The 23,959-nt window shown below is 41.2% G+C and overlaps 1 protein-coding gene across 1 annotated transcript; it reads right to left on the reverse strand.

The window, feature by feature from the left end:
• Positions 1 to 942: 942 nt before the first annotated feature.
• GPN3 (GPN-loop GTPase 3) lies at positions 943 to 23,947 on the reverse strand. Its single transcript, XM_004483007.5, has 8 exons — positions 23,567 to 23,947; positions 19,651 to 19,759; positions 10,849 to 11,016; positions 9,300 to 9,424; positions 8,713 to 8,828; positions 8,462 to 8,558; positions 5,551 to 5,679; positions 943 to 4,589 (listed from the first exon to the last, which is right to left on the reverse strand). The coding sequence occupies exons 1-8, from the start codon at positions 23,612 to 23,614 to the stop codon at positions 4,527 to 4,529; spliced, it is 855 nt and encodes a 284-aa protein (XP_004483064.1). The 5' UTR covers positions 23,615 to 23,947; the 3' UTR covers positions 943 to 4,526.
• Positions 23,948 to 23,959: the final 12 nt, after the last annotated feature.

The raw sequence follows: 23,959 nt of genomic DNA on the forward strand, positions 1-23,959 counted from the left end.
TGCTGGTTCCTTGTTTCATCAATATTACTCAACCAAAACATGACCAGAGACCCCACGAAGGGGGTGCGCATCAGTTCCAAAAGGCACTGGGGAAAGAGGGTTGGGAAAGATGCCAAAAAGCCTTTAATTCCACTCCCCAAGAGTGGACTTTCCTGGTCTGACCATATGGAGGGAATTCTTCACTCAAATCCCTTTAAATGTCTTCCCGAAGCTGTGCTTTCCCTGGCCTACCCAGCAGGTGGTGCTCTTCACCAATCTATTTCCCACAGCCCTCAGAAGACAATCTCTTTCTAGTTTTCTGATGGCTCTCCCAGAAGTGGGTCAAAACAATGGCAAGGCGGCACTGGGTTGGGTTGAATCTGCAAGACCCAGCAGTCTAAATTCACCAGCCATCAGGAGGTTCTGAGGGGAGGAAGAGGAAAAATAGGTGTAATATTGGGGCATTTTGAGGACATTGGAAATGTCCTAAATGATATTCCAATGACAGACACAGGCCATTATATTGTTATAATTTAGAAAATTGTGTGGGAGAGAGTTTAAACTACAATGTAAGGTATAAGTCACACTTAGTTGCAATGTTCCAATGTGTTCATCAATTGTAACAAATGTTATCACACTAATGAAGGATGTTGTTATTGTGGGAAAGTGTGGGAGGGGTAGGGAGTGGGGTATATGGGAATCCCCTACCTTTTTTATGTAGCATTTATGTAATCTAAGTATCTTAAAAAAATTTAAGTATATAAATAAATAAATTCACTGGCCAAAGGGTGAAACAGTGCTGGCTGTGTCCAGCCCTGTTCTTGGGGATGTGGACTTTCATGGCCCTCTCAGTCCATAGCCAACCACCAGACAGAGACTGATGACCTGATGCTGTTTGCCTCAAGAGTGGGGGATGGTTCTGTGTGATGTATTTATCTTAAAAAAAAAAAAGTACACTAGGGATAGTCTTGCCCAATCTAATAGATTTATTTAAATATTTAATGTAAATAAGCCTTAAGGAATATTAAAAATTTAATAACACATACTCAGAAAATTTTGCTTCGTAACATCAACACTTTGGTTTCTATAGCAATCATTATTCCTTATTACTTTTCTTTAAACATCAAAGTTATTATGCCTACAGCTTTTATTCTGTTTCTTTCCTGAATAATCAGACAATCTCTCTCTCTCCCTTCTAGCTCTATGTCTCATCTCTCTTTTCATCCCCCTTGCTAAACTCCTGAATAACACAATGAAATATTATAGTTGTAACATTTTTGGGAGCATATCAATATTTGAGAGCCTGATTTTTCTTTCCATTTTACATATTCTTTTACTACCTCTGTGGTCACAGCTCCTAATCCAGCTCCTTTAGGCAGGGTAGGCTCCACTGGAACCTCATTTTCTATAAATTGAAGTTTTACTTCTTTCAATTTCCATAAAAATAAAACAAAATATTTAAAATGTCCTTATAATTTTTTGGAAATTTGTCCTAAGTTGTAGTTTAATAGCATGTTATCAAATACATTTTATATACAAATATATTTTGCGTCAATTTGAATTTAAAAATATTGATTTCAAATCCGGGAATAGAATCTTTCTCTATATATGTTCCCTTTTAGCATTCCATATATTTCCATAATTAGAAATGCTTCATTTATATTAATTTTGCCCTTATTAGTGTTCACTTCCTGCTCTATTGATCAATAAAAATGGGAGTACGTAAAAAAAAAAAAAAAGTGGGGGATGGGTGCCAGCATCCCAAGTTACAATCTCTCACTGTGGTTTCTGTTCCTCCCACTCCTTTCTGGGTGCTCCACAATACTCCCGTCTCTGGAGCCCCTAGGACAGTTGTTCTGGACAGTTTCTGCCTGTCCCCTAGCTGCTTTCCTGGGAGGGAAATGCCCTCCAACTCCCTAATCCACCATCTTCCCAGAAGTCTTCACCTTGGAGGGCCTTTTCTTCCATCAGTCCCATGCACTGGGCACAACCCCTGCCCGCTGCCATGTCCCAGTTGACTTCTCATTTAGGTTCTGGACAAATAGCACCTTTTTGGAGTGGACTACCTTGACAACAAAGACAAAATATGCCCCCTTACTGACTTTCATTTCATTACTATTTTATTTTCTTCCAATGCCTTATCAGCCTCTGAAATTATTGTTCTTTCCTGTTTATGGCCTGTTACCTAACGTGTCAGTTCCATGAATGCCAGGTCTTGTCTACCCTGACCCTGATTTTATCCCCAATGTCTGGCACCCACCAAACCCAGACCCAGTAAATTTATCTGAAGAATCATGCCAGGTACCCCTATAACACAGTGAAATCCTTAAGGACTGGACTTGCCACTCATCCTGGAAATCTCAGTGTCCAGAGGGGAAGGAAACTGAATCTGGCCCTTTACTTCTTCCTACAGGAACATCCCAGACTTCCTCCAGGAGAGAAGGCAGAGAGGTGTAGCTTAACAAAAAGAGGGTGATAAAGAGGGCAGGTGAAAAGTTGTCTCTCTCTTACCTCTAGATATGACAGTGAAGTTTCTAATTAGAAATTAGCAATGCTGCAAGATCAGGGTATTTTAACTCTTTCCATACCTGAGGACCCAGGACATCCCCACAATGCCCACTCATCTTCTACCTTCTGACTGCCCCTCACCCCGGGCCTAGGTCCCCAGACACAAGTTACCACTGATATTTATCGCTGCTCAAGTTTTGCTTCTTTAATTAAAGTGGATCAAATATGATGTTGAGGGAAGAGGATGTGGCTCAAGCAACAACTCCTGCTACCACACGGGAGCTCACAGGTTTGGTTCCCAGTGCCTCCCAGAGAAGGCGAGCTGATACAAAGGGCAGGCACTGCGAGATGATGCAACAAGATGATGTAACAGGGAAACGGACTTGGCCCAGTGGTTAGGGCGTCCGTCTACCACATGGGAGGTCCGCGGTTCAAACCCCGGGCCTCCTTGACCCGTGTGGAGCTGGCCCATGCGCAGTGCTGATGCGCGCAAGGAGTGCCGTGCCATGCAGGGGTGTCCCCCGCGTAGGGGAGCCCCACGTGCAAGGAGTGCGCCCCGTAAGGAGAGCCGCCCAGCGTGAAAAGAAAGTGCAGCCTGCCCAGGAATGGCGCCGCCCACACTTCCGGTGCCGCTGACAACAGCAGCAGCAGGCGAAGAAACAAGACGCAGCAAATAGACACAGAGAACAAGACAACGGGGGGGGGGGGGGGGGGGAAATTAAATAAATAAAAAAAAAAAAAAAGATGATGTAACAAAGAGACACAAAGAGGAACAAAGAGGAAAAGGCAATGAGAGACGCAAGAAACCAGGGAACTGAGGTGGTTCAAGCAATTGGGCACAGGATTGGTTCCTCGTGTTTCCTAAGGAGAAGACAAGCAGACACAGAGCACACAGCAAATGGACATAGAGCAGACAGTGACTGCAAATATCGAGGCAGGGGAAATAAATAAAATAAATCTTAAAAAAAAAAAGATGTCAAAGATATATTTCTGCTATCTAGGCACAAGAATGATTTAAAATTTAATTTGAGTTGCAGGTTTTCTACAAGGGTTTAATTTGTATCAGATGGAAGATGTGTCATCAAATAACCTTGACCTTTTATAAGGATTAAATGAAATAGATTACGTAAAGAAGGGCTTCTTTGTACAATGTCTGGCAACATGTGATAAATGAGAAATTCAGCCTTGCTTTAGTGGAGTCTGGCCTACAGTGGATGCTAAAGAAATAAATATTTGTTGACTGATTAGTCATTCTCTGGGGCCTGCTCACACACCCAACTGAATGAACTTAGAAATAATGAAAATAAGTAATTCAATATAGCAAGAAGTTAAAAAGTTATATCATTTGCATTTTTGCATGTATTTCATAGTCTACACTCTCAGAGACTACAGACTACATTTAAAAAAAATCACTACCTAAGTTTCTATACTTAAGGATACTTCCCTAGCTATTTTAAATTCTGATTGGAAAACAAGATAATGAAAGATTCCTGCTACCCTTTGTTTCTTTCATATAAATATACATCTTAAAATATTTTTAATTTTCTAATTACAGAAATAATACATTTTCAATATAGGAAAATTGGAAAATACAGATAAAGCAATAGTCTTATTTATATTCTTTCACATTTTTTGTTGGACATATATACATATGTATATTTTGTTAAAATAATTCCCACTCCCCAGAAAAACCCTCAAAAACAACAAAAATCCAACACAGTAAAATAAAGTTAGACTGGTCTTAACAGTAGCATGGGTGCTGATTTAAATTATACACAAATTTTTGTGCATTCATTTCAATTTTGACCTTTAAATTCTAAATGGATACTGTTAAAATAATACCACATGATTTCACTTCTAACAGCAGCAGTTTCAGAACTCAGAACTTGATTCGTGCATGCTGCTGGTAAAAAGCCAAGTATTATTTTTTTCATTAAAACACACAGGTTTCTACTATTGCATCCTTCTAAGAGAAGAATGTTGTGCAGTTTCAGTCACAAGCTCTTCACATATATGTGAGTTATGTTTTAGCAAAATCTTCATTCATTCTGGCATTCTTGAAAATATTCATCAAACATAGAAGATGATTCATCTTCATGTTCCTGACAAAGGGGGAAAAAAAAGAAATACAGTTAGACCTGAAATGTGTTTACATAAATACATATTTTTAGGAAGTACCAGGGAATTAATGGGTTAACCCAGGACCTTGTATATGGGAAGCAGGTGCTCAATCACTGAGCCACATCTACTCCCCAATGAGAATTGTTTTTTTTATTTGCTTGTATTTTGTTTTTTAAAAAAATATTTAATTTATTTTTTAACCCTCCCCCCCACCATGGATACCTCATCTGTCTAGTCATCTTCCCCAGGAGGCACCAGGAACCATAGCTGGGACATTCCATGTCCAATCACTTGAGCCACATCCACTCCCCGTTGGTTTTTCTGTTTTGTTTGTTTTTAGGAGGTACCAAGGATTGAACCTGGGATGTCCTACATGAGAAGCAGGCGCTCAACCACTTGAGCTACATCTGTCCTGTGTTTACATATTTTTCAAGAAATGTTCTATAATGAGCTAATACCCAACAACAGTTCCAGGTGCTGCTCATAAGTTAATGGTTAATAGGAACAAAGGGCATGATTGATAGAACTTTTCCAGGTATGTGGTAACACACTCATACTTCATCAGAAGCAATTCCTATTTGAGTTTACACTCACACTAATTCAGGCAATTTGCTGAGACTGTGATCTACTGTTGACTATCATCAGTCTTTCCACTGACATACATGAGGGCAGCCCAAGTTCAATTGGGATTCACTTCCTTTTTACACATATCCCCACAATCTGATTACAAAGAGAAAACTGCCTCAAGAGAATATAGAATGAAACTGATACTGTTTTGTTTACACAGGTGTCAATTTCAGAGATCACCTATAAAAGCCTAGGTTACTGCCACCACTAAGACAAAATTTAATTTAAGGAGTTGCCTGGATTTTGCAGGAGGCCAGTAAGTGCTGACAATCATTTCTGCCAAAAACCACCAAACTCCCCAAACTCAGAAATTACCTTCGGTTCTTTAAATTCCAAATCTTCTCCATACTGAATGGCGAAATCAATATGCTGTAATACAATGTTCATGCTTTCTTCGTCTGACTGATCGTAAGGTAAAAATCGAACCATGCTGTAGTCATCAATCTATAAGTTGGGGATTTAAAAAAAGTTCATTCTGAAGTTGTACAAAATGCACAATTTTCAATGTATATTTGAGTTTTACAACCACTTGCGGTTCTGATTAAAAACTTTAGGTATGGGCTGGAAGAGCTGGAGACAGAACACTAGCAGATCATTATTGATTGTTCTGACCTCTAACCTACCAGAACACTCCTCGGACACTTAGTATTTCATTATTTCATGGGTATTTATTTGAATTCAACAATCACTGGAAATTTCACATAGGCATAAGCAGTTTTCAACTTCCAAAATGGTTCGGAATATTAAACTTATTAGTTAATTTACTGGATTGCCAATGGCTACCTCTAAATTAAACTGCTGCCTGGCTAGCCTATATCACCCACTATCCTCCTCCCCTTTGCAAGAAAGGCGGGTTGAACTGTGCTTTTCACAAGGATGGGCACTGACAAGATGTGGATAAACACCTGACTCAGGGTTACCAATCCATTGACCTGTTAGCAAATTTGACTCATAGTGCTTTGGCCAAAGAAAAGCTCTTTGAGCCCGTCAGATTTACTCTTACTGGAGTTGGGCCTGAGAGACAGAGAAAGTAGCCATTTGGTATTAGGCCCTAGTGAAGCGATGTCATGAAACAGAGGTGCAGTCATCTGCAGAATGATCCAGAAGTTGCTCAAGGATGTGGCAAGATTGATGTGTTGAGCAAGAAGGTGCAGAGGGGAGCAAAACCATATGGGCTGCTGAGGAACAGGGAGGGAGGTCTTGTTTTCTGACTCGGAGTTCCCAATTTGATTTGACAGGGATTCAACTGTGCTTTCTGCCTGTAGGTTCTGTAAGAATTTCTATTACGGTATTGCTACATTGCCCACCTCTATCGTCATCTCTTAGTCTACTGAGAAACCAGAAAAATATCAATATTCAATCCCAGTCATCTGAGATACAAAACCTATGTGTTAATGGCATCTCATATAGAACTTTTAGGGAATACACATAAATATTTAAGGCTGCATGCAAAGGCTCACAGAGAGGGGGAAATGGTAGCTAAAATTATTGCTGCTGTGGAAATTCTGGTAAACTTGTAGTCAGCTAGATTAACCTGCCAAGTATTAAATTTCAAGGTTTCTCTTTCTGAGAAAAGGGTGGCATGGTCAGAGCTGTCTTTCCCTAATAAGACTTCAATAACATCTGATGGGCTGACAGTCCTAACACTGCTGCTTGTGCCACCCCAATTCTCCTTCTGCTGGTAAATCCTGGATTCTCTCCTAGAAAACACCCCTCTCCACAAGTCTCAGTCCATGAGGGGTAGGGGTTGCTGACTCCACCTGCAACTCAAGGGAGAGGCATGGGCCTAAGGTCAGCCAACCAGAGCATCAAATGCCCCTGCCACAGCCAGGTTCAGGGATGGGCTCCTGACTGACACTGGGACCAAATGAGAAAAGCATACTCCTTTTTGCTGCACCTAGAATTGTTTGATGGAAGCAAGAAGCTGCTGATTGTATCTTGTTACTAGAAGGACAATCTGTTTAGAAAGAAGTGACACAAAGCAAGAGAAGGAGAAAGACCAGGTCCTGAAGACATTGTTAGGGCCCATGGAGTCAGCTACATCTGAAGTCAAAATCAACCCCTGGACTTTCTCAAAAAATTTCCTTTTGGTTTAAGCTTGTTTAGGACACTTTCCTGTATAACTGATTTGCAAACCAAAAAATCCAAACCATCTACTAAAATTCTTTACGTAAGTTTGAGAGCTCCCTGCAAGAAGACTGAAAACCTAAAGACCTGACTCCCGTATCAGACAAGAGGAGGAAAATATGTGCCTCCTTGGCTGGGTGTCCTAGGCTGCTCAGGAGCAACCCAACTAGACCTAGCCATAGTTCCCAGAGGGGCCCTATTTCTACTTTCGAACTCTTTCTCTAGGGCAGTGGCTCTCCAACTTTAGTGCTCAAACGAGTCATCTGAAGGACTGGATCCTCCTTCAGAATTTCTGATTCAAAGGGTCTTGCATGGAGTCTGAGAATCTGCATTTCTAACAAGTTCCCAGGAGATGCTGATAGTACTGATCCAGAGACCATACTTTGAGAACTGCTGCTTAGGAACATTTGTGGCTGGAGATGTCTGAAAGTGGAAGCACCCAAGATCATCTCTTTTCTGAACCAGATATGATGTTTCTTTCACTTGTTTTTACACAGATGCCCACAGAACAAGACCAAGGAATTTTACTTTGGAAGTGACTGTCCATCTCCTGTTAGGACTGAGGACGCCCTCACAAGTGCCTAATCTTGTTTGCCTGGGTTTCTGCTTCTTGGAACTGGTTTATCAGGCCACTGTTTTGAACATAATAATCATTTTTCTAAGCATTTGAGGACAAATAAAAAACAAAGCAAAACCTCCTACAATTCCTTAACAACTAAACACACACACACAAAACCTGAGTAGCTAAGTGAGCCAAAATCCTAGAGCTCAAGCTTACAACTGTTTCCAGATCACAAATTGAGCTGAGCATTAAAATTAATATAACAACATGCTGACTCTAGGGCAGCTAACCACAAATTCTGCAGAAGTCCCACAGCTGCTGGTTACCACAGCTACAGTATGATCCATCCTTCCCTGTAGCTCAGAAGGGCCACCACACGGAGAGCTGTTTTAGTGGGTAAAAGGAAACAAAAGAGTGTCCAAAATAGATAGAACTGCTTGTCCAATTCCTCTTTATGGAACAGGTTAAGAATTAAAAACAAAAAACAAAACAAAAGAGTCCAGGTCATTAAAAAAAAAAGCAAATCTGAAAACTTACCAGTCCACATATAGCATTAGATAATTTTTTGAACTTTGCGCTTCTTAAGCCACTTGTAGGGTCTTCTAACAAACTATATACATCGGGATCTAGAAACCTTTAAAAGTGACAAAGAAGAGTGATGAAATATGGAGAATAAATCAGGAAACTAAATTTATAGACTGACAGAACCTTACATCTAAACAAAATTTAAGAGGTTCATCTTTGCAACTGAAAGCTGATATTAATGGATGAGTGGTGGTAAAACTCACTTTTCAATCTCTTTTTTAGCTTTCTTACTCAGAAGATCCATCTTCGTCATGATGTTAACTTGCGGAATTTCTAGAGAGATCATTGCACTCAGGGCCGCCAAGATGCCAGAGAGAAACTGAGGGAGCAAACACAAAAGGGAAGATGAATCAGTTGTTGCTGACAAAGTTCCCTGGTCTCTGAAAAAGAGACAGGCTTCTGTTCCTAACTACAAGAAAATTGGCTCAAGTAAAAAAAAAAAAAAGTTAGTATAAAAAGAAAAAAAAGACAGTTTGCTTTGGTTTCCAAAGGTAAGGCTAAGAAGAGAAGATATAGATTTAATCTAGAGTGATCACACATCTCTTTAATCAATCTCTTTAGCTTCCTTCCCCATCAAATATTCCTCAAGAGGTATTAAGAGAATTTACTTTTTTTTACTGAGTTAAAAATACATTACCATCATCATAATTTAGTAACAAGGGGTATTTAAAAACTTTGGAATATAGTTTGTGAGATGTCCAGAATCACAAAATAATTAAATCACACAATGATTAAACCATCATCTGCCTGTACCCATGCTTTCAAATTCAAAACAGATTCATCCCCATACCTTGAATGACTCCACCATAAACTGAGAATCAACAAGAAAAACACCACAGACTCGGAACTCCCACTGTTCCAGCTGCTGGACCAGCTGTTTCATCACAGGCAGGTGAGTGTACAACTCAATCTGACCTACACAAAGTACATTATAAACAGGAAATATGTCAAATCATCAAATTGGAGGAAAGAGAATGTCCCATAAGACATTAAAAAGAAAAAAAAAAAAAGACAAGTCAACACCATTGAGTTTTTAGGGGGTCTTTCCAGCCCTTCAAAGCAATCATAACGTAAGGTACTCCCACCAGGGGAATTCCAAGCAAACTATCCAGTTTCACATAGAAAATGAGGTTCTTTACACTTTTGTTTTCTGCCAATCAAAAGTAAGTGTTACAGGGAAGCGGATGTGGCTCAACTGATTGGGTTCCTGTCTACCATATGGGAGGCCCTGGGTTTGCTTTCCAGGGCTTCCATGTGAAGGCAGGCTGGCCTGCACCTTGCAGAGAGATGATGGCCCCCACCTGTGGAGAGCTGACACAGCAAGATGACGCAACAAAGGAAGACAAGCAGACACAGAAGAATGGGCACAGGGAGCAGAGAGCAAGCAAGTGGCAAGGGGGGGATAAATCAATAATAATAAAATAAAATAATAAATAAATAAAATAAAGTAGATCTTTTAAAAAAAAATGTGTTACAATTAGAGGCTACCAGAGACTATTGGTAATGGCTGTTGGTGATGGTGGCACAACATTGTGAAGAGAATTAACACACTTAAAAATAGTTAAAATAGCAAGTTTTAGGTTATAGATATGTTAGCAAAGAACATTAACAAAAAATAAATAAATAAAGTACTGCAAAGCCATGTGCCATTTGGAAACATTCATCAAGCTGTATACTTATGACGTGTGCTCTTTTTTGTAGGTGTATATATGTTCAATAAATCAAATGGGGATGGGGGACCATTCTGGAGGCCACCAAAATGATCACAGCGAAGTTAGGCTCAAGTCTACAATTCACAGTATGGCCTAAGAAGCCATGTGTGATTATCTGGTCCCACCAGCTTCACCTCATGACATTTTCCCTGTTTCTACACTCCAGCCACACTGTCCTTTTCAGTCCCTCAAACCACCTTGCTCCTTCCTGCCTCAAGGCCTGCAGCGTGCCATTCACTGTCTCCCTCACCTTCATCCGGATAGCCCAGCTAAAAGGCCACTTGATCAGAATCTTCCCTTAAGCCACCTAACTTGTAACAGTTTGTGCTATTCCTGTGGGACACCTGTCACAACCACATGTTGTTGGGGTGATTTCTGTCTATACTGTTTAGCACCCCTTCTCCATTTGACTGTGAGTTCTGAGGGCAGAACTTGCTTTCCATGGTATTCCCAGTATACAAAGTAAGCACTGAATAAACTCACTGAATGAATTCGAACCCAAGAATAAGAGCTTCACACCTCACTGCAATACAGTGTAGAACTACAAATGCATGCTCCACTCTCTACCACTGAGTATAGAACAATCATGATTTCAAGGAAAATGACATATTCAAATTGCTGACTTACCTGGACAATCAAAAAGGATGTAGTCATCTTCTACATGGCCAAGACAGTTCTCCAGCCAGTCAAAATTATTAGCAAAGTACTCCATGCAAAACACCAATCCTCCATTGGGACCGAACCGCAGAGAGTCATCTTCCATCACATCGTCGACCTCTATCAGTTCCCGGATGTCTGAAAAGGATAGACAGGGTCCAGAATATGAGCATGTCCATCCAAAAATTATCTTTACTAATAAAAGTTAACAACTATATAGGGAACTAATTAAATAAATTACTGTATAGCCATTCAATGGAATACTATATGCAGCTATAGAAAGGGGAAGCTCTTTCAGTATTGACGATTCCACTCTCTTACCAGGTATACTGTTCAGTGAAAAATGCAAGGTGCGGAACTCTGAGTAATTACACCATCAATTTTTGTTTAAAAAAAGGAAAGACGGAAGCAGACTTGGCTCAGTGGTTGGGGCGTCCGTCTACCACATGGGAGGCCCGCAGTTCAAACCCCAGGCCTCCTTGACCCGTGTGGAGCTGGCCCATGCTCAGCGTTTATGCGCGCAAGGAATGCCATGCCATGCAGGGGTGTCCCCCACGTAGCGGAGTCCCATGTGCAAGGAGTGCACCCTGTAAGGAGAGCCGCCCAGCGCGAAAAAAGTGCAGTCTGCCCAGGAATGGCGCCTCACACACGGAGAGCTGATGCAGCAAGATGAAGCAACAAAAAGAGACAGATTCCTGTGCCGCTAACATCAACGGAAGCGGACAAAAAGAAAACACGCAGCAAATGGACACAGAGAACAGACAACTGGGGTGGGGGGGAGGGGAGGGAAGGGGAGAGAAATAAATAAAATTAAAAATTTAAACTTTCTTAAAAAAAAGAGACAAAAATTCACTACATGTACATTAAAACACATATACAGATTTAATAGTCTATGCATAGACTATCTATGGAAATATATACCAGGGAATGGAATATTGGTGGCCTCTAGTGAGGGGATCTGGATCACTGGGACATAGAGTTGGGAGGGAGACTTTCTCTTGTATATTTACAATTTTGTATGTTTTGAATTTTGAACCATGTGAATATGAATCACTTATTACCAAAATAGTATCACAAAACCAACCAACCAACCAACCACCAAACAAAAAACTACCACCATTTATTCACATGATGACCCTACAGATGCTATCTAACTTCTCTGAGCCTCACTTTCCTTATTTATGAAGCGGGGTTGGGGGGGAGGGGCAGGTGGAGAAATCATATATCCTAGAGTAGAAGGATACAGACCAAATGGAATAATGTACATAAATCACTTATAGAAGAGGCTTAAAAAACTCTGGTTTAAGGTGGGATTTAGTTTGGTATGCAAGGATGGTTCAACATAAGAAAATAACTGAAGGAAAAAAAAACGTATGATATCTTGATCAATGAAGAAAAGGCACTCGACAGAATCCAGCATCCTTTCTTGATAAAAACAGTTTGAAAGATAGGAACAGAAGGAAAATTCCACGATATGGTAAGAGGTATATAGAAAAACCCACAGCAAACATCATATTCAATGGGGAAAGGCTGGAAGCTTTCTCTCTAAGATCAGGAAAAAGACAAGGATGCCCACTGTCACCACTGTTATTCCACATTGTGCTAGAAATTCTAGCTAAAAAAGGCATCCAAATAGTAAAAGAGGAAGTAAAACTCTTTTACTTCTGCAGATGCTATGATCCTATATTTAGAAAATTCCAAAATGTCTACAACAAAGCTACTTGAGCTAATAAATGAGTTCGGCAAAGTGGCAGGATAGAAGATCAACATGTAAATATCAGAAATGTTTCTGTACACTAGTACTGAACAATTTGAGGAGGAAATCAAGAAAAAAAAATTCCAGTTACAATAGCAACAAATAGATTCAAATACCTAAGAATCAATTTAACCACAGAAGTGCAGGACCTATATTCAGAAAACTACAAAACACTGCTAAAAGAAATCAATTAAGACCTAAATAAATGGAAAGACATTCTGTGTTCATGGACTGGAAGACTAAATATTATGAAGATGTCAATCCTACCCAAACTGATTTATAGATTCAATGCAATACCAATCAAAATTCCAAGAGCCTACTTCACAGAAATAGAGAAGGCAATTACCAAATTTATTTGGAAGGCAAAGTGCATCTGAACAGCCAAAAGCATCCTAAAAAAGAGAAGTAACATGCAGAGTGGGTGTAGCTCACTGTTTAAGCACGCTTTGCATGTACAAGGTCCTGGTTCACTCCCTGGTACCTCCTTAAAAAATAAAATAAAAGAAGAGCCATGTGGGAGGACTTTCAGTGCCTGACCTTGAAAAACATTACAAAGCCACAATGGTCAAAAAATCATGGTATTGTCATAAATATAGACACATTGATCAATGAACTAGAAATGAGAGTCCAGAAATAGACCCTGACTTCTACAGCCAAGTGGTTTTTGACAAACATATCAAGTTCATGTTACTGGGACAAAACTGTCTTTTTAACAAATGGTGCTGGGAGAACTGGATATCCATAAGTAAAAGAATGAAAGAAGAACCCTATTTCACTTCTTATATAAGAATCAACTAGGGAAGTGGACTTGGTCCAGTGTTTAGGGCGTCCATCTACCACATGGGAGGTCCGTGGTTCAAATCCCGGGCCTTCTTGACCCGTGTGGAGCTGGCCCATGCGCAGTGCTGATGCGTGCAAGGAGTGCCCTGCCACGCAGGGTGCCCCTGTGTGGGGGAGCCCCATGTGCAAGGAGTGCACCCCGTAAGGAGAGCCACCCAGTGTGAAAGAAAGTTCAGCATGCCCAAGAATGGAGCCGCACACACGGAGAGCTGACACAAGATGATGCAACAAAAAGAAACACAGATTTCTGTGCCGCTGACAACAACAGAAGCGGACAAAGAACACGCAGCAAAAAGACACAGAGTACAGATAACTGGGGCGGGGGGAGGTGGGAAATAAAATAAAATAAATAAATCTTAAAAAAAAAAAAGAAGAACCAACTGAAAATGGATCAAAGACCTAAATGTAAAAGAAGAAAATGTAGGGAAACATCTTAAAGATCTTGTGGTAGATGACAGTTTTTTTGATCTTAAACCTAGAGCATGAGCAACAAAAGAAAAAATAGGGAGTGCGTGTAGCTCAGTGAATGAGAACCTACCTGCTTCCTATGTACAAGGTCCTGGGTTCAATCCCCAGTACCTCTTTAGAAAAAAGAAAAAGAAAAAAAAGAAAAAATAGATGTGGAAGGGGAGAGAAATGGGGCAAATTAAAAAAAAAAAAAAGATAAATGGTACCTCCTCAAAATTAAACACTTTGTACCTCAAAGGACTTTGTCAAAAAGGTGAAAAAGGCAACTGACTCCACGGGAAAAATATTTGGAAATCATATATCCAATAAGGGTTCAAAATCCATGATATATCAAGAGATACAAGGAATGGATGTGGCTCAAGTGGTTGGACACCCACCTCCCACAGGGGAGGTCCTGGGTTTGCTTCCAAGTACCTCCTGAAAAAACAAAAACAGTCAACAAGCAAAACTAATGTAAAAACCAACTCAGGGAAGCCGATGTGGCTCAGTGATTGAGCGCCGGCTTCCCACATGCGTAGTCCTGGTTTCAATCCCCAGCCCCCAGTACTTAAAAAAAAAAAAAAGATACTACAACTCAACAACAAAAAGACAAATGACCCGATTAAAAAGACTTGAATAGACATTTGTCCAAAGAAGAAATACAAATGGCAAAACAAAAAAATACATGAAAAAAAATATTCATCACTAGCAATTACGGAAATGCAAACCAAAACTATAATGAGGTATCATTTCACACCTATTAAAATGGCCATTATTAAAAAGACAGAAAACTACAAGTTTTGAAGAGGATGAGAGATAGGAATGCTTATTCACTGTTGGCGGGAATGTAGAATGGTACAGCCACTGTGCAGGACTGTTTTGCAGTTCCTAAAAAAGTTGAATATAGATTTGCCATGTGACCCGGCAATACCATTACTGGTTATATACCCAGAAAAACTGAAAGGAGTGGCACAAACAGACATCTGAACACCAATGGTCATAGTGGCATTAATTCATGATTCCTAAAAGATAGAAACAACCCAGGTGTCCATCAACCAATGAATGGAAAATAAACTGGTGTATACACACGATGGAATATTATGCAGCTGTAAGAGGAAATGAAGTTGTGAAGCATATGACAACATGGATGAACCTGGAAGATATTTATGTTGAGTGAAGCAAGCCAGACACAAAAGGAAAAATACTGTATGATTGCACTATTATAAACTAAATACATTGTGTAAACTCATGGAGTTAATAACTAGAATATAGGTCACCAGAAAACTGAATGAGATTAGAGAATGGAAAGCTGAGGGTTAATCTGTGCAGAACTGGTAAAAAAGTTGTTTGTTAATCTTTGGAAATAACAGAAATGGTTAAAGCATATCATGGTGTTTGTAACTAGCAATGCTATTGGACGAGTATGACAATAGTTGAAAGGAAAAGTCTAAGGTCATGTATTTTACTAGAAGGAAAACTAAAAGGTGTAACATGGTACTGTACAGCACAGTGAAACCTCATGCGAAATATAAATATGAATAATATTGCATACATGTATGTAATATTATTTATATTCAGTTTTTTGAAACTGTACAAATGTACATGTTACAAGATGTTAATATCAGACAAAAACCTCAAAACATTATGTAAGTGAAAGAAACCCGACATAAAATACCACATACTGTATGATTCCATTTATAGAAAATATAAATCTAAATCAATTTATAAAGATGGAATTAGATTAGTGGTTATGTAGGGCTAGGGAAGGACAGAGGGATTAAAAGGAGACTGCTTAGAGGTGCAAAGTTTTTCTTTTTGGAGTAATGAAATTGCTCTAAAATATTTTGTGGTGATGAATGAACAACACTGTGACTATACTAAAAGCCACTGATTATACACTTTGGATGGATTGTATGGTATGTGAATATATCTCAATAAAACTGCTTTAAAAAAAATCTCTGGTTTATGTATGGTTCTCGTCTTGTTAACTTTTAGAAATCAGTACTTATAATTTTCTAGGTAACATTTTTGTGCTTAGACCTACAATCTCCATTCATGGAGAACTGTGCCTCACTCATAGCCAGGTTTATATTAATAACATCTTCCTATGCAGCCCCTCAGGAATAAACAACTGAACCAGGTTGGGAACATAAAACTTGTCTCCTAAAAGGATGAATCAAGGACCAGAGAGGGATGTGAATCTGGGGTTGTGGAGACCTTATTGGACCACATGCATCCTGAGGCAGAGAAAGCTGGTACTCAGGATGAGGAAAAAACAGAAAGCCTGACTCAGTTCCTGTTAGTTTTCTTGTTTTGGGTTCTAGTCTCTCATGAAGACTTGCCCTTAGATTTTATGTGAGACCCTGATTTCTTCTAGTAAATCTTTTTACTTAAGCTAGCTTGGATGCTGTTTGTTGTAACCAAAAGATCTCAGAGCAATGAAATGCCTTATTTATTTAAAAGATGAATATTTCATTCTACTCCTCTCTCTTTATCCTGCCTCCCTACTCTCTTTCAGCCACTTAGCTGATAACTGCACACGTCTTTAACAGAGAAATGAGAAGCCCGCATAAGAGAATTTCCCATATTCCCACCAGTAATATTACATGCATCTGCACCTATCTACCCTGCCTTCCCTCCTTTCACAGTGGAAGAAGCACCCCACTCTGGGCAAAGGCAAAACCCACCACCTGCTCTAGATTCCCTTGCCTTTCTCGAGGACTTCATTCTTGCAGCCATTTCAGCTCTCTGACACCTTCACTTCCCCCTTTCTATGGGATTGTCTCTTCAGCATACAAGCGCATTCCAGGAACCATCTCCAATCTTAAAAGAAAACTTCCCTTGATCCTCACACCTCCCTCCAGTTATCACATCAATTCTCTGCTCTTTTTCTCAGCAAAACTTAGTCAGCAAGTTTTCTCTACTCAATGTCTACACTGCATCACCTCCAATTCCTTCTTCACACCACTCCAATCTGGCTTTCATCCCTACCAATACAACGAGGCCACCCATCAAGGTTGCCAATGTCTCCATGTTGTCAACTCTAAGAGCTATTCTTCATACTCAAGATGACACAGCCAACTCTCACCTCTTTCTTGAAACACTCTCTCCTCCTAGCTTTGGTGACGCTACATTTTCCTGATTCCCTCTTACCTCTCTGACTCCCTCTCTACCAGACCTCTAAAGACTAGATGACTTCTAGGCTCAATTTTGAGCCCTTTTTTCCAATCACAACTTTTCCTGATGTGATCCCATATCTCAGGCCAGCAGTTTTATGTACTATCAATATGCTGCTAAGGGAAGCGGACTTGGCCCAAAGGATAGGGCATCTGCCTACTACATGGGAGGTCCGCAGTTCAAACCCCAGGTCTCCTTGACCTGTGTGGAGCTGGCCCATGCGCAGTGCTGATGTGTGCAAGGAGTGCAGTGCCATGCACGGGTGTCCCCCACGTAAGGGAGCCCCATGCGCAAGAAGTGCACCCCGAAAGGAGAGCCACCCAGCCCAAAAGAAAGTGCAGCCTGCCCAAGAATGGTAGCGCACACATGGAGAGCTGACACGACAAGATGATGCAATGAAAAGAAACACAGATTCTTGGTGCTGCTGATAAGGATAGAAGCGGTCACAGAGGGACACACAGAGTATGGACACAGAGAGTAGACAATCGGCAGGGGTGAGGGGGGATAGAGGGGAGAAATAAATAAAAAAATAAATAAATAAAAAAATGCTGCTGAGCCCCCAATTTTTATCTCCAGGCCTCTTCCACGACCTCTTCCATGAATTCAAGGCTATTATATCCAATCGTCTTTTTTTTCCCCCCAATTGTCTCCTTGAGATCACCTCTTCATGTCTATCAGACATCTCAATTTTAATAAGGGCAAAGAGAACTGCTCCAAACCTCCTTGCCTTTCTCCTCAGTAAATGACATCATGCATTCAACAGCTAATGTAAGATACCTAAGAGTCACCTTGATTCCTCCCTTTCCTACAGCCTACTGGCTCAACCCCCCGCAGAATGCTGTTAATTCTATGTGAGAAATATATATTAAATCTGTCTGCTTCTTTACATCTCTACAACTATCATAGCCCAAGACAGAGAGAAAGCCACAAAAGCCTTATTACTGGTCTCTGCCTCTACTCTTGACCTCCTAGAGTCCATTTTTCATCCAAGAACCAGAGTTATCTTTAGAAACATTAAATGTCAATCCAAACCCCAGCTTAAGGCCCTCAAATGGAATTCCCCACTCCCCCTTTTTTTTTCCAAGGTACTAGGGCCAGGGAATGAAACTGGAACCTCATATGTGGGAAGCCAGTGCTCAACCACTGAGCTACATATGCTCCCCCAAGTTGGTTTTTTTGTTTTTGTTTTTGTTTTTAGGAGGTATAGGGATCAAACCCATGACCTTGTATGTGAGAAGCAAGCATTCAATTGCTTGAGCTATATCTGCTCCCTGGTATTCCCTTTTTTTTTTTTTTTAATATTTTCCTTTAGTCTGGTCCTTTTTTTTAAAAGATTTATTTTTAATTTATTTCTCTCCCCTTCCTTGCTCCCTGCCCCAGTTGTCTGCTGTGTCCATTCGCTGTGTGTTCTTCTGTGTCCACTTGTATGCTTGTCAGCGGCACACAAAATCTGCGTCTTTTTTTGTGGCATCATCTTGCTGTGTCAGCTCTCCATGTGTGCGGCACCATTCCTGGGCAGGCTGCACATTTTTCGGGCTGGGCAGCTCTCCTTATGGGGTGCACTCCTTGCACTTGGGGCTCCCCTACGTGGGGGACACCCGTGTGGCATGGCACTTCTTGTGCACATCAGCATTGCCCGTGGGTCAGCTCATCACATGGGTCAGGAGGCCCTGGATTTGAACCTTGGACCTCCCATGTGGTAGGCAGATGCCCTATCCATTGGGCCAAATCCTCCTCCCCCTGGTATTCCCTTCTGACAAAAAAAAATCTAACTCATGCCCTACCCCATGCTCCAGCTCAAGGACATCATCTGTTTTTCTGAAATGTACTAAATCCTGTCCCACCTCCAGGCTATCTATTGACCTCAATGTTTCCTTATCTTCAAATGCCCTCCGACTCCCCACTCAGCTTGGTGAGCACACTCCCATCCTTCAGGTCTTGTCTTAAATATCTCTTCCTCAAAAGCACTCTCTCTGACCACCCAACCTAAAGCAATCTTCCCCATTTATTGCTTCTGATCACCCTCTTTGCAGTCTTCATCACAATTTCTAATAGGTTTATCATTTTCTTTAATGCTTAACAGTCATACTAAAAGATTCATGAAGGCAAGGATAGTATATGTCTGGTTCTCTGTTATAATCCTGATTTCTGGCATAAAGTAGGTGTTCAACAGACATTTAAATGGACTAATCAAAAGAATTAAAAAAACAAAAACACCTGGGCTTTTCACTCAGCATGTGATCAGCATATACCAGATTCACTATAGCAAGACTAAGCATGAAAGGGACAGAAGAGAAGGGTGGTGAGGGACAAGTCCACTCACTTTGAATTCTTACATCAAGGACTAAAAAAGTTTGCTGGTCATAAAATATGACATCATGAGCTGATGCCACCAGATGACCCTGAGTGTTTCCCATTCATCATGATTTGGAAACCAGAGGACCACATTGTAATAATCAATTTCTTAGCTTCTGTGAACAATCAGCACTCACTCTGCCTCCCCTTTCTCTTATTTTTCTTGGAAGAGGGTAAGGACTTCACTCAGGACTTACCAGCCATCACAGAGTAGTTGAAGTGTTCAGCTGCAGGATCGAGGTTGACAACTTGGACAGATCGATTGAGGGCTTCACAGTGCTGGACCATGGTGGCACAGTAGGTGCTCTGTAAGGTCACAAGGCCAGAGTGGTTAAAGCAGCAGGCAGTAAAGTGCTAAACCCCCATCTTCCAAAAGGACTCTCCAAAAAGCCTTGAAGCAATGTCCACCAAGGCCATTACAATGCCTTCACCAACCAGGAGGTTGACTAAAAACAAGGCAAGAGGCAGTAGGCTGGGAGTCAGGGATCTGATTGGGCTGCAATACAGATTAGGATCAGATTCACAAATAACTCTGGGGAAATTACTTCTGCATCTTCCTGTTTTTTTGTCTAACTGGAATGGTCACCATGATCGTTAAGGCTCCTTACTGCTCCAACGTGCTAAAAGCTTGATTTAAAGGGAAGAATTCCAGTTACCTGGTTCAGCACCTAACATACAGAATCTCCACTAGGACCTGTATGGGCCAAACAAAGCTTTAGGTAGGGTGGTCAGGGACAATGTTTTTGAGGACGGGATGTTTAGACCAAGATCTGAAGGACAGAAATGTTCTCAATAAGCTGGCAGAACATTCAATGAGGGAATGTCCAGGTCAATAAACAGCTTGGAGGTGGGCCATCAGTTTGCAACTTTTGGTTTAGAAAATCTTTACCCCTCATGTAGTCAGTACACTTTGTTAAAATCATTATCCTATCATCCACTTTCTTTTTAGAGGAAGGGATGTGTCTTATTCAGTTTTATAAGCCCAGGGACGACTACCATACCAGGAACATAATGTACACTTGACAATTATTTCTAATTGGCTCAGTATGTTTGAACAGAAGGGCAGATATTTTTTACATGTATGTTTTGTTCCCCATGAAATCACCAGGATCTAGAGCAGTGCTTAGCACAAAGAACATTTTCAATGAGTATTTCTGACAGTAAGCATTAAAAATTTGTTGGGTGAAAGAATGAAGGAAATTAACATAATCAGTCCAAAAGTTAATCTGGAATACAGAAATACCTTCTCTCATGCTTTCTCTTCGGTGCTTTTACCCATACTGTTACTTCTGCCTAAGACGTACTCTCTAAGCATCACCCTGTATTTTATTTTATTTTAAAGATTTATTTTTTATTTATTCCCCCCTCTCCCCGAGTTGTCTGCTCTCTGTGTCCATTCTCTGTGTGTTCTTCTGTGACTGCTTCTATCCTTATCAGAGGCACTGGGAATTTGTGTTTCTTTTTGTTGCATCATCTTGTTGTGTCAGCTCTCCGTGTGTGTGGCACCTTTTCTTGGACAGGCTGCACTTTCTTTCGCCCTGGGTGGCTCGCCTTGCACGTGGGGCTTTCCTACACAGGGGACATCACTGCGTGGCAGGGCACTTGCGCGCATCAGCACTGCGCATCCGCCAGCTGTGCACAGGTCAAGGAGGCCTGGGGTTTGAACTGCGGTAGGCGGACGCCCTATCCATTGGGCCAAGTCCACTTCCCTCACCCTGTATTTTAAATGACAAGTCATCTGTCTTTTGAAATAGACCAGAGGCTCTTGTCTTGGGTAGACAAGAGCCATATCTTTTTTTTTTTTTTTTTTTTTTTTTTTTTTTAAAGATTTATTTATTTATTTAATTTCCCCCCCTCCCCTGGTTATCTGTTCTTGGTGTCTATTTGCTGCGTCTTGTTTCTTTGTCCGCTTCTGTTGTCGTCAGCGGCACGGGAAGTGTGGGCGGCGCCATTCCTGGGCAGGCTGCTCTTTCTTTTCACGCTGGGCGGCTTTCCTCACGGGGCGCACTCCTTGCGCGTGGGGCTCCCCCACGCGGGGGACACCCTTGCGTGGCACGGCACTCCTTGCGCGCATCAGCGCTGCGCATGGCCAGCTCCACACGGGTCAAGGAGGCCCGGGGTTTGAACCGCGGACCTCCCATATGGTAGACGGACGCCCTAACCGCTGGGCCAAAGTCCGTTTCCCAAGAGCCATATCTTAATCACATATTTATCTCCTGTACCCAGAAAAGGACAATGGGTCAGAACAATATGTTTGTTAAATTAAAGAGGAAGTCACAAAACACCTCCAGACTCTAACGCAGGGGTTCTTAACAAGGGGTCCATTAGCTTGAAATGAAATCAAAAAAACATTCTTGTGGGGACGTGTGGGTGTGATGTATTTATTAAATAATACGCAGTACAGTGTGGACTTGGTAAGGGGTCTGTGGTTTTCACCTTACTGGCAAAAGGGTCCATGGAACAAAAAAGGTTCAGAACCCCTGCTCTAGCATTTCCCAAACCTCTGTTATTTGAGCAGTATCTTTACTATTTCTACTATATTTGAGTGCTCCTAATACTAATATTTTCTTTATAAGAAAGAGCTGTATCTCTGTTGTAAACAGACAGTAGTATTTATTACAACTTAAAGGTAACTATAAAATTAAATACAAGCCCCCTTCCCCCCCTCCACCCCAAGGACTCCCTCCTGTCTACTCCTCTTCTTTAGGAGGCACTGGGAACTGAACCTGGGACCTCCCATGTGAGAGGTGGGTGCCCAACAGCTTGAGACACATCTAATCCCTAAATGTAACTATAAATTACTTTTAATTATAGCCAAATACAGTTGCCTACCAAAAGTTCTAAGTCCTGCTCTCTAAAAAAGTAAAAAATCTGGGGATTAAATAAGTGTTTAAGATACACTAAAATCAAACTAAATAATAGCAAGAGAATTGGAAAGAGAATAACTTTCTCAACACATGATTCAATGTTCCTTAATGTTGTGTCTATGTATCACTTAAAACCACATCAATTACCAGAAGTCCATGTCTCAAGCTCTGAGAAACACATATAAAAGAGATTCCATTTAATTTCCTGTGGGTGAAACAGGAACTGATGGTCAGTAGTACGGTTACGGAATCAGACAAAACTGTGTTCAAGTTTCAGCAGTCACTCACTAGCAGTGTGATCTTGGGCAGGGAACTTAATCTTTCTGTATCTCATTTTCCATATCTGTAAAATGGGAATCATAAGACTCATAAGACTGCTGTGGGAAATGAGCCGTTTACAGGAATACTTCAGGCAGAGATACCCAACAAATATTAGCAATTACGATTACTCCTCTTTCAAAATGAAACAAAACAAGAGGTGACTAAAGCCCAGAGAACAGAAATGAATTGTCCACACCAAGGACTCGAGAGAGTGTACAACTACAAGCAAGAGAGTCCCATCCATCGGCCGTATGGGATGGAAGCCCCCTCCCAACTGTAGGTGGAGTGGGCATCACCATCCCAGAATCCTCAGGATTAGGGACTAAAATATGGACTAGAGTGGACTTACCGGTATTCTACCATAGACTTATTGTGAATCTAATCTAGCAATGGAAGAAATTATATCATTGATATGGAGACAGTGGCCACTTAAGCTGCTGAAGTCAGGGAGAGGGAAAAAGAGTGTAATATGGGGGCATTTTCAGGACTTGGAGTTGACCTGAATGACATTGCAATGACAAATACGAGCCATTTTATAGCCTGCCATAACTTACAGAATTGAGTAGGACAGAGTGTAAACTACAATTAAACTATAACCTATACTTAGTAGCAATGCTTCAAAATGTGTTCATCAATTGCAATGAATGTATCATACTAATGAAAGAAGTTAATGTGGGGAAAAGTGGGAGATGTAGGGAGTGGGGCATATGGGAATCCCCTATTTTTTTAATGTAACATTTTATGTAATCTCAGTATCTTTTAAAAATAAATAAAAAATATATTAGGAAAAAAAAAGAAAAAGAAATGAGTTGCCCAGAGTCTCACGGCTCCCAATACACAAACCCGCCGCCCCCTCCCTCAGGACCGGAACACACTTTGACCCAGGAACTCCCATTTTTTTCTCCTACTCCTTCCAAATCCTCACCTTTCCGCTGCCTGCGGGGCCCATGACCAGCTGCGCATACCGAGGCATTTCAACTCTTCAGGTTCCCAAGGACGCCCACTCCACAGCACCAACAATCTGACCACCAAACTTCCCTTCAGCCTTCGCGCGACGCCAGCTGAGTTCCGGGAACAAGACAGGCCCAGTCAATCACAATCCAAGTTCCTTTCCGCGCCCCTGGGTCTGCCACACCTCCTCCTACAGAGCGCCGCGTGTGCCAAATCTCGTGCGATACATGTCCTGAGGAAAGCGCTGAGGGGCGGGGCCCGGGCCCTGGCGCGTGCGCACAAATAGTTTGCGCAAATCGGCGGCTGGGAGCTGGGCGAAGCCTGGTTGCCTGGGTGATAACGGTTAACGAATAACGCTCAGCATCCC

Source organism: Dasypus novemcinctus, chromosome 19, assembly GCF_030445035.2.
Source record: "Dasypus novemcinctus isolate mDasNov1 chromosome 19, mDasNov1.1.hap2, whole genome shotgun sequence".
In the NCBI taxonomy this organism is placed as follows: Eukaryota; Metazoa; Chordata; class Mammalia; order Cingulata; family Dasypodidae; genus Dasypus; species Dasypus novemcinctus.